This window comes from the organism of the source record quoted next, unplaced genomic scaffold (assembly GCF_019419815.1).
Source record: "Pyrus x bretschneideri cultivar Hongxiangsu unplaced genomic scaffold, Pyrus_bretschneideri_v1 Contig3, whole genome shotgun sequence".
NCBI lineage: Eukaryota > Viridiplantae > Streptophyta > Magnoliopsida > Rosales > Rosaceae > Pyrus > Pyrus x bretschneideri.
The window spans coordinates 5,295,040-5,306,233 of NW_025999612.1; the positions used below are offsets into that span (position 1 = coordinate 5,295,040).

Here is an 11,194-nt window from a genome sequence, read left to right on the forward strand (position 1 = left end):
CGGATCTTGAAATAGAAGTGGACGGGCCGCCGGCCCGGCCCGTTTCTAGAATGAATAATAGAAGAAAATCAAGAAATTGTTTCCTCCTGGTCCTCCCGACTCCTCTCATTTCACAGTTCACTCAGACCTCTCTCCTCCTAACTCTCTCCGATCGTCCTAGCTCCATACATCGCTACCCTCTGTCCGTTGCCATCATCATCAGGCTTCGATCTTCTTTTCCTGACTCACTCTCTGGAAATCAGTTTCTCTCCCTCCGACGAACAACGAAGTCGAACAACTCGTGTACCCAGCAAGGTAAATATTTTCTTCTGCTTCCTTTCATTTGCTGCGATTTTCACATGGATCTTGCTTGTTTTTTGGTTGTGATTTGATTGAAATGGTCATCTGGGTCTGTTTTTATTTGATTTTTGGAGCTGGGTTTTTGTTCTTTTGGGATTTAGTTTGGTTTCTCTGTTGAAATGTGTTGGGGGTGAGCTGGATTTGCGATGAGTGAGTTCTCTGGGGTGAAGGTTGATTGACATTACAATTGACAGTAAGTATCACAAATCCTTATTATCCTGGGATTTGAAATTTGGGCCTTTTTTTCATTCTCGTTGAAATGTTAGTTTTCTTTAATTTCATTGTTGGGTTTTTAGGGGGAGTTAGGAAATCGATTATTTAACCTGCTTGTATTTTAATTTTAATTTCTCTGAATTTTGAGAAATCTTCCAGAGAAGTTGTTTGTCTCGGCAACCAAGCAGAGAGTTAGGGTTGCCATCTAATGGCTTTGAACCAATTACGTGTTGTTGGAATGCTAGAATTTTGATCCAATTAAACCTAGAAATGGAGAAATTTCAACTGATTCAGTTATCTGCAATCAGCGAAATATGATGGCATTATTGGATTATCGTTAAAATTATCTAATTTTGTTGACTTTGTGGAAAAGCTCAACAAGTGACGCTTAATTTCTGATTTTTACATAGATACTGCCATTGTCAATTTTGCGTGCAGATTTATGCTGTTTGGTTGTGATACTAAAATGTTATAAACTTGTACAATTTGTCAGTGCTATTAGGTTAGGGCTTAGTAGTTACATGCTTAAATCTATATGAATTTTGGAAATTTGACAATGTTGATCGGACATGGAATGCAGGTAATCTGTTCAAACATGACCGGAGAGCAAGTCTCTAAAGGAAGCGATGACATGATGATCGACGAATATGAACAGAAACAAGGGAGTGTTGTTCCAGGATTTAACTCCCATTATCTCAAAGTTTACTATGGTAAACCCTATTTTAGTTATATTCTATTTAAATGTGATTCGGATTAGCTACGCAATTTATTGAAGAAAGTTGAGGTTCCACCATAAAACAGTTGGCAATATGGGGAGTAGCCCGACCTCTGATAAGCCCTTGCAAGGTTTCTCCTTTTACCGATGTGGGACTCTTTTACCTTCACATCCTCACATTTATGACCGCTGTAGAAACTTATGCTTCTGTACATTTCAAAACATGAGCAGATCACCACTTCAGCTTGTTGAATTAGTTTGATTGATGGTTATAATTTTAAGTCACTTACGACTTTACGAGTTAGAACTTAGAATTAGATATTAGCATCTGATTTATTTAATGTGTAACAAGATATCAGTAATCTTCCCCTCAAAGAAAGTGTTATTTGTGGCAGGAAAACTCTTTCCATATGCGGATATTTTTAAATGGATGTCCTATGGAAATGGTAAGCCATAGATCTTAATCAACCAGGTCCCTGACCTATGCACTGAAAGTTGTCCCTAATGTGAATACGTAATCTGATTGCTTATTTGCAGATGGGAAGCATCCTGCATGCGACCAGTCCTACTTTAGCCGGAGAGAGTTCTCTTTCACACTGGATAATGATGTCTATCTGCGGTTCCAGTCCTTCAACTCTGCATCTGAGCTTGAAAGTTCTGTCAAAGAAAAGTGTCCAGTCAAAATAGATATTGGACCTGTGTATAGTGTTGATGTAAGTTTTCTTGTTTCTAAACCAAATATGATTTTGTGGCTTAAACTTTTGCGGTGTATACACCATAATGCCGCTCTTCCCGCCCAACTATTTCATAATGCCAGTATTGACTCGATTACTAATTGAATCATGCAAATTGAAAAAAAAATGTTATTCAACAATGCGCATGTATAGATCAGAGACAGAATCTCAATCCATGGTTTCTTGTTGATTTTAATTTTACCTATGATTGGGTGTGTGATGACCTTTTATCACCATATCTCTCATTGCAGTTTTAATCTTTCTTATTTGCAGCCTTCAAAGAGGCACGCATATGCTCAGAGTGGCGATAATGTTTTCACCCCAGTGGAGAGGGAGCTGATCTTTGATATAGTAAGCTAATCACACTTAAACTTTGAATTGTCAATAACACAATCAAACTGAAATTTTTACTACGACTGTTGTACGACATGTTTGACTGGGTTTTCTCCTACAGGATATGTCTGACTACGATGATGTGAGGTACTGCTGTTCAGGAGCTGATGTTTGCTTGGAGTGCTGGCCACTTATGACAATTGCTATCAAAGTGATTGATACAGCCCTTAGAGGTAGGAACTTTGTTAATTGTCAATGATGTATGTGTGATTTCTGGTTACAAGTTATAACGTTGCCTTTTCAAATTTCTAAATCTATTTCTGCAGATGACTTTGGTTTCAGTCACATTCTCTGGGTATATAGTGGTAGACGTGGTGTTCATTGCTGGGTTTGTGATGGGAAAGCAAGAAGGTAATTCTCTGAACAGCTGTAATCTATACTTCCATTTCTTAGGTTCTTAAGACATGTCATGAAACTCCAATTATGAGCATTATTTTTCTGCAGGCTGACAAATGAACAGAGGGCAGCTATTGCTGATTATTTTCGTGTCTATAAGGTGGTGCACTGTTTAACGTACATTTGGGTTTTGAGATATCTTATACGGTACATTTCTGTGAAATATTTTGATTCTATATTTTGTTCAGGGCAATGAAAACAGTCAGAAAAAGGTTTCTTTTACTGGTCATGCTCTCCATCCATTCCTTTCGTAAGTTGTCGCATGTATTATTGACTTTCTAATACTGGACAATTTGTTGCGTCCACTAACACCTATTCATTCCTGCAGGAGAGCTTATACTGGAGTTCTTACAGAGTTCTTTAAGAAATTGCTTTTGAGTCAAAAGATATTTTCAACCGAGGAAAGATATGAAAAGATCTTGGATATGATTCCTGATCCTGATCAATGTATACGATGTTTCTTTTCATGCCCTGTGCATTTTTGTGCCCTATCCTGGAATGATGGACAAGTTATAGTACTTTAATTATCCTTGCAGCTATTACTTCTGAGCTTCGTGGAAGGTGGCAAGAGAAGAGACAAACCTCCAGCTCAAAAGAAGACATTAATGTTGTTAGATGGGAGCAGCTAAAAACTATGCTGCAATCTGGAAAACCTAAGGTACAAAGTAGCGGATGTTTGTCAGTTTAAGTCCTAAAGTACATTGTCCTGTGGCAATTCTAGTCTTTGTGATAGGATTTTGATGTTTTACATTGTAGTTTAACCTCTTCTGTACTTAATTTCTCTTGATATCATTTATTATTTAAGGTGCAAGGATTGCGTAGGTGTGTTGAAGAGATTGTGTTCTCTTTTACCTACCCTAGGCTGGACATGGAGGTTTGAACAACATCTTCACTTTCTTTTACTGTCTCCTTTTATCCAATACTAGTGACTAGTTTCTAGTATACATCCTCCTCTGATTCATTTACACTGTGGAAGTGTGGATATCAGGTAGCGAGTATAAACAAATTACTTTAGAATTATATGCTGAAAGATTCTCTCTTGCAATGTATCTGTTTATGGCAGGTTTCAAAACACATGAACCATTTGTTAAAGGCACCATTCTGTGTACACCCAAAAACAGGTTAGTCCCTGGGGCACTCTTTCCTTTCTTGGGTGGTACCAGATATGATTACTATGCATCTGGATATTCTTAATGATGCTCTTTTTTATTATTTTGTTTCAGGTCATGTTTGTGTTCCAATTGATCCAAATCATTGTGAGGACTTTGATCCTACTGCAGTACCAACCCTTTCCACTGTAAGTATCTACTACATGTACAGTTTCGTTCTTCTCTGCATACATATTTTCTTGTGGGTCTGTTATTTTTTGTCCGACTTTCCATAAATTCAACATGTAGCATAGTATATTTGAAATAATAATATAATTTCAGACATCTGCATTTCTAGATGGTTGTACATTTTCAAAACCTCTTTAAACAATTTTCCCCTCACAATATGTTCAATTGATACGCTTCTACCGTTTTATGAATGCATACATTTCTAATTGCATCTTTTGTTTGTATTATCACTCAAGTATCTTTACATCTGTTATCCAGCTACATTCATCCTATGGACATGTTGCAACCTAGTTGCCTAGCACCATGTGCATATAACATTGTTGGTCTAATCATTTGAGCAACACCCTCCTCGCTCTTTCAATCTTTATGAATGATTGATCCAGATATTGAAAAATAGCCTGTTTTACAGTGTTGGGAAACATGAGTTCTAGTTCAATTTTAATCGTATTGAGCAAAGAATTTTTGTCCATCTAACGTTCCTTACTCGTCAAATTCTGATTTCTATTCGACTGCATGATTCATTAGCCAGCTGCCTTCTTTATGCATACTTGTAAGGCTATCTAGTTATTGTGCAACATTCTTCATCTGAAACTAGAAAATTCCAAGCATCCATAAAGATGTCATACATGCCTTTTATTTTGTAGATGCTATATGAGCTGCTTTTCTTTTGCCCTGCAATTCATTGTCTTTTAGTTTTTGGTTTCTTACATGATTACTTTGAATCCAGCTTTTAGAACAACTCAACATTGGAGGTTTGAGAGCAGAAGGTGATAATGGTGCGTCAAGTAACACCGCTTATCTTTCATTTTGTTGAACATCAAATCTGATTGAGCATAGGGGTTTATACCTCGCGGAAACATTGTCCTGTTGGGTGATTGTATACTGTATCATGTATGATTAGTGAGCAGGAAAATGTTCACTTCAGGTGAACCTTCTCTAAATGAGAAAATGTTTTCTATTATGATTGATGGTATCATATATCTTTTCCTTTATCACAGAATGGGACAGAACGGCACTCGGACAATCAATCAGGTTTTTCAGATCATCGTTTCTGCAGCCTCTGCTAAAATCTTGCAAGGTACATAACATTTTATTATAATTCTTCTTTTATTGAAAAACTGACCTATAAGCCAGAATCACCTTCTCATGCTGCAGTTCTCTTTACTTACTTGAGAATTAGTCTGAAACCGTATTTCTGTCAAGCGAAACTGGGGTTAACCCCGTTTCTTTGTTTGAATGAACTACTTCTGTAGAGTACAATACAGTATTCAACTACGTCGTAATGTTATAACACTATTATTTTTTCAGCCTTAGTTCTTATGTATGTACATGTTTTTTTCATTCATGAATGTTGCAGGAGGAGATGGAAAGCTCCTACACTGCGAGACTGCAGCAGTCGAAGAACTCCTTTAATTGGTAAAACTGTTTGCTACTATCAATTCATGTTATGATGTCCAACTTTCATGGATCTAGTTGATGCTGAAATTATATTTTCGTTCGACAATTAAGATTTTAACGAAGAACCGACATCTATTTGTAGATATTTACTAATACTAGCGTTTGAGCACTATTCAGTGTCACTTTCTTGTCTATAAGCCATCAATAACATTTCATTTCAGTCAATGTAGATGTTGGCGTTACCAATACGACATCCGTTCTTTGTTAAACGATAGACGTGGATCGAAACCCAACATTTATGACATGATGATTAACCATTTCAACCACCAGTTGTATACTTTTTAATTAAACAACCAGTATTGGTACTCGAATTGGTAAAATGGATTAAGTCAGTGCTCGGAAGTGGTGTGTTGTCTCGTTCTTGAAAGGACGATGAGTGAAGAGACATTACGTTCACATGGTTTCTCATCTCTCCAAAATGCAGGAATTAGAGATAAGGTTTTGCTTCTTCTTCACCTACGTGGCTCACCTCACCATCCATCATCTCTTATAAGAACTTTGACTATTAGTAAATTCTTGGAATTTTGCTACGATGCTTACAACTTACAAGTGTTGAATAATATCATTATTTAACGGTCTATATGTTCTTTGGATGTCACTACAGCATATATGACCGTCATATGGTGATAATGCTCAATACACTTCAACAATTTGAGTACTCTAATAAATTATACAAGAAACTTTGAAGATCCAAATATTTTGATGGGTCCAAAATTTGAGTATTTTGTTTCAAAAAAAATACTTGGCTTCTTTCAAGGGAAGTCCCCAATGCAATTACTATTTGACATGTATATAGAATTTTGGAGTTATAATTGTATACTTGTCAAACTGTAATTTTGAAACCAAAAGGAGCCAAACAACATTCCTTTTGTTAATGCATGGAGAGTTACACTTGTAGGAAACGAGCGTTAAAGTTCATTAAGGAATTAACTTGGCTCCTCAATGAATCAGGAGTTCCTCTTCAATTAAATATGTAGCCAATTCATGAAACTTCATACTTATGATCGAAACCTTTCATATTATAAATCACTATATAAAGATCATCTATGCTAAAAAAAAAAGTTTAAACATGAGAGTGTTTAGTAATCAAACTATGTACAAACATATGAACATATTCAATAAATTAATTATGAATCGTATATCTATTTGTTACAATTGATTGACCAAACAATCTTAGTTTTAATTGATTTTTTGTAGAGATAATCTTTACATAATGATTTATGATATAATTCCAATCATAAATATGAAGTTGAGTTAGTCACCAAGTGAATTGAGGAAAAATTCCTCCTCAATCTTAAGGAGCCAAGCTTATCTCATTCATTAATCACCTTACCGATAGATAAACAACCATAATTAACAACTCATGATCCCTCAGACATTTTATATGACTGTAAAGTGCCTCGATAAAGAAGACAAGGCACAAATACATGAGAAAATTTTGGGTGTTACGGAGCGTCATTTATACCCCCATTTCTTTATCTCTCATCCCGACTCTCTATGACACTCGGTGACATAACAGAAACTCTCCAAATATAGCCCCAAAAAAGAGAAAGGGATCCGGACCGTTGAAATTTGATCCAATAGTTACAGTTATTATACTTTTTAAAAATGCTCCTTATTTGTAGCCGTTGGATCAAATTTGAACTGTCTGGATCCCCGAACTTAATGAATTTGATGGAAGGAATCCGGAGAGGATCCCTTTCCCCAAAAAAGAACCGAAACATAATAAATAAAAAACATAGTGATAAGCTCGGCTAGTTAGGTATGAGATACCGAACTGAAACCCTTGTCCCAATTCTTAAACCGAAGTTTTTGGAAATCTCAATTTCAAAATCGATCTCAAACCAAATTTTCAGGAATCACGAAATAGTTTCAGGATTGCGGGACAAATCGGAAATCCTGAAATAGTTTTGGGCTCATGTGTCAAAACAATCATAACAACATAGAAACTTTGTTTACAACTAGACAGTGTAGTAGCTAAAGTAGCAAATACACACACGAATTCAAAGAAAGTCTCGGCGAAGCATTCTGCTATTGCAACATTCATCAAAAAATAAAGAAAACTATCCTCCCCCAGAATGTCCAAGGCAAGAAACCAAACTCATTGGCCTAAATTCTCTCATGCCTGTAAAGAAAGAGAGGGGACTGTAAGAAGCATAGAATTCCAATATGGATGGTATCTTGCTAATAAAACAAATCTAATCCACCATGTTTTATGAAGGCTTCGCGGTTAGAAATTCCAAAAATTAATACCATGAACTGATAAAAAATGAATTTATTTAAACTTGCCTTGCTAGCAATGTTGTCGGAAACACAAATTGCAGCTGCTGTCATTAAAGTACAAACTATTGAAGAAGAGTGCTAGATTCAATGAAGATTGCAGAACACAAACCCTAATGCAAAAAGCTTTCTGAAACAATAAACATTTGCACTTTTTCTCTTCGACTACAGGGCTTGATAACATGCAAGTCCCTATTTCACAGAGAGAGTTGGAGGGGGAGGCGAAGGAGCTTGGGTCTGCTAGCTTCGAGGAGGAAATAAACGAATTATACAAGAACCATATGATTAAAAACCCCAAATTGCAAACGAAATCCAAAACCCTAGAATTCAAATGCCCAAATTAAAAATGAATGGAAGCCACAAACAAATTTTACCACATCAAGATTACCAGATGAAGACAAGAATATTACCTTAATGAAGAGAGAAGTAGAAGGAAGCAGAGGTGGTTGTATTGATTATCGAATGCAGAGGATGTTGTCGAACGCAAAAAGAAAATGGAAGGCTGGAGTCTGGATGGAGTGTGAAGGTAAGGGGGAGAAAGTGAAAGAGTGGAGGTCGAGAGAGATTTGTCATTTTGAATGAACGGCTGAGATTAATTCTCAACCAATCCAACAACTTACGATATCTAAAACTACTTATATTTTAACTTCAGTTCGGTTTGGGATTACCGAAAAAATCAGATTGTGAGACCGAATCTTGTACTGAACAGGTTAGGATCGGTACCAAAATTTTCAGGATTTTCGGTTTGAAATCTTTTTGATTCGGTTTCAAGATTTTTTCGATACGGTTCGGGATTTCGATATTTTTTTCCTCCCCTAGTTTAAAACAAGAAAAACATATTAAGATAGCTCAACTTATTATAAACTACAATTTACACTCAAAAACTCCCAAGTACTAGAGCTACACAAAAACAAGAAACACAAATACTACCACTTGTATACCTAAATTTGCAAAAATTTATCTAAAAACCAAGGTTTCCCAGATCAAATCCTCTTTCTAATTAGCAAGAACTTCCCAAATCAACTCAGGATCAAATGAAGGCATTCCTGCAAGTGAACACCCTTCAAATTCCGACTCTTCTCCCATTCCCAACTCCGCCATCCCCATTTGAAACTCTGTTGAAACAGATGGCGGTGAGTTCTTCTCACTCCTCCAAACCCCGTCCTCAGACACGGTCGGCGTCGGGGTTAATGACGACATTTCGTGGCCAAAACCGTCGCCAAAGACCAAAGGCGACGACGAGGACGACGGAGAGGATTCCACCTTCACAACCTTCCCATTCTCACTGAAACTCCCATCACCGCCACCAACTGAAGAACTGCTCTTCTTCACATTCTTCTTGGCTCTGTCCCTCTTCACCTTCTGAATAATCGCTTGGATTTTCGCATCCACGGAGTTTTTCACGGCGTTCAGTCTAGAACCGTCGCCGAAACCCAACTTGCTCGGGTCCGTAAGATTTGGGAAGTTCAACCTCGCGTACTCACCGCGGAGCTTATAGGCCGCCCTGTCGTACGCATAGGCGGCGGCTTCCGCATTGTCGTAGGTGCCGAGCCAGACCCTCACTCTGTTCTGAGGGAGTCTGATCTCGGCTACCCATTTGCCCCAATGTCTCTGCCGTACTCCCCTATAGAGCTTCTTCTTGTATGGAGCCATGTAAGTGGTCGAAGAACAAGCCGAGCTCTGCAATGGGTTCGTCTCAAAAGAGCGCGAAACCGTGGCGTTTGCGTTTGCTCGGCTTTCATCGCAGAACTTCTGGAGAAGGTCTCTTTGGCGGAGGTAAACTGATGAGCCCAGCGGCTCGGATACAGAACTGCCGCTGCTGGTGGTTGTTACGGCGGTGGTGAGTGTTTGTGGGCAGTGAGAAAAAATCGAGTCCAGGGTGTTTGTGGAGCTTGTTAGTATGATACTTGAGAGAGAAGATCGGATGTCAATGGCGTCTGTGAACCCAAAAGCAAGATTGTTTTCTTGCATTGTGTCCATGATTTTCTGGGGGAAAAAAAAAAAAAAAGCAAAATTGAAACAGACTGTTCTGAAATATTATCAGTGTGTAGGAAAACAGGGTACCAAAAAGAAGTCCCTTTTCCCAAAAATTCAGAACAAAAACTGAAAATTTTCAGATGGGAAAACAAAGAAAATGAAGGAGAAGAAGTGAGTGATGATCCGAGAAAAAAATATATGGATCGGAAAATATAAAAGATCAGAGCTCAAGTTAAAACTTAAAAGAAAGGGGGAAGCTTTTTGTTCTCTGAAGTTTTGGAGCAAGATTTGTGGAATTACTATGCTGAAAGGGTGGATGGTGTTGCTATTTATAGCTGCAGTGTATTGGTTGGATTTTTAGCATCTACCTCTGTCCACGATCTAAAATTCTACATGGTTACTCTCAACCCATTTTTTAATATGACTATATTGCCCTTTGGTGTGGAAAATGAGCCAAATTTGTGTTTAGATTTTTTATTTATTTTCTTTCTTTAACTTTTGGTTTAATTCGTTTGTTGAGTTGAAGAATAAGAGCTTTTTTTGTTAATTTCATTACTTTCATTTCCTTTTACAATCACAAAATTACATAACGACTATTGATTTTTAATTGTCTCGTTCTTTAACAACTTAAGCTTCTGAGATTTAGCAATAATCTAATACTGCATCAGTTATCGTGAAGTTGAAAATTTGCAAGTGACTGAGGGTGTTAACTTGATCCTCATTAGTTAAAGCTTATGCAGTCTCAAATTTCTGTTTGAGTATGCTTAGCTTGCAATTCAGTTGCCTCAACCCTTAACATATTAAACTTTTGAGATTCAACAATTGTTAGAAATTATATTAAAAAGTTGTTAACACGAGATATGAGGTTGCCAGCTTATTTGCGAAGAAGTGTGTTAACTTAATTTACATCAGTATAGTATAACCCTCACATGGATGAGTCATTACATTATAACCAATTATCATCGAGTTTTAGTTGCATTGAAATTGCTTAGGAAGGAATGAAAATTGAAAAGACAAATGGAAGGCTCTCAACCACACAAAGTGCAAAATAATTATGGAAATGAAGAAAGGATAAAGGGTGACATTGTAATTGCATAAGGATCTAGAAACCCCAAAAGGTGTAATTCAACTGTATATGCAAGCAAATCCAATGTTGTGTTCATTGTTTGTGAATGTGAATCAATCGTGTAAGATTTTTGGTTTCACTCACTCACTCCGTGTGGTCGGCGGTCCCCTCTGTCTGTCCGATCAAAAGCTACTTTGTCGATTTATTTTACAGATAGAGAGAGTCAGCTCTTCTGTTACAGTCCACACCTTCAATAACTCTTCTCTGCCACGCGTCTGCCCTCTTC

General features: G+C 37.3%; 2 protein-coding genes across 3 annotated transcripts; one reads left to right on the forward strand and one right to left on the reverse strand.

Annotated features, from left to right (window-relative positions):
• Nucleotides 1-84: 84 nt before the first annotated feature.
• On the forward strand, nucleotides 85-5,707 carry LOC125479766 (DNA primase small subunit-like). 2 transcript variants are annotated; one of them, XM_048589640.1, is made up of 17 exons: nucleotides 86-294; nucleotides 1,133-1,262; nucleotides 1,663-1,713; nucleotides 1,805-1,980; nucleotides 2,275-2,352; nucleotides 2,456-2,567; nucleotides 2,661-2,745; nucleotides 2,839-2,890; nucleotides 2,979-3,040; nucleotides 3,119-3,237; nucleotides 3,327-3,448; nucleotides 3,596-3,664; nucleotides 3,854-3,911; nucleotides 4,014-4,087; nucleotides 4,855-4,903; nucleotides 5,126-5,205; nucleotides 5,485-5,707. In XM_048589640.1, the coding sequence occupies exons 2-17, from the start codon at nucleotides 1,148-1,150 to the stop codon at nucleotides 5,545-5,547; spliced, it is 1,365 nt and encodes a 454-aa protein (XP_048445597.1). In that variant the 5' UTR covers nucleotides 86-294; nucleotides 1,133-1,147; the 3' UTR covers nucleotides 5,548-5,707. The 2 variants fall into 2 exon arrangements, with proteins under 2 accessions (XP_048445598.1, XP_048445597.1); XM_048589641.1 differs by lacking the exon at nucleotides 1,663-1,713 and having other exon boundaries at nucleotides 85-294.
• Nucleotides 5,708-8,702: 2,995 nt separating this feature from the next.
• Nucleotides 8,703-10,150, reverse strand: LOC125479783 (ethylene-responsive transcription factor ERF061-like). The gene has a single exon (XM_048589775.1). The coding sequence runs from the start codon at nucleotides 9,843-9,845 to the stop codon at nucleotides 8,862-8,864; it is 984 nt and encodes a 327-aa protein (XP_048445732.1). The 5' UTR covers nucleotides 9,846-10,150; the 3' UTR covers nucleotides 8,703-8,861.
• Between the last annotated feature and the right edge of the window lie 1,044 nt (nucleotides 10,151-11,194).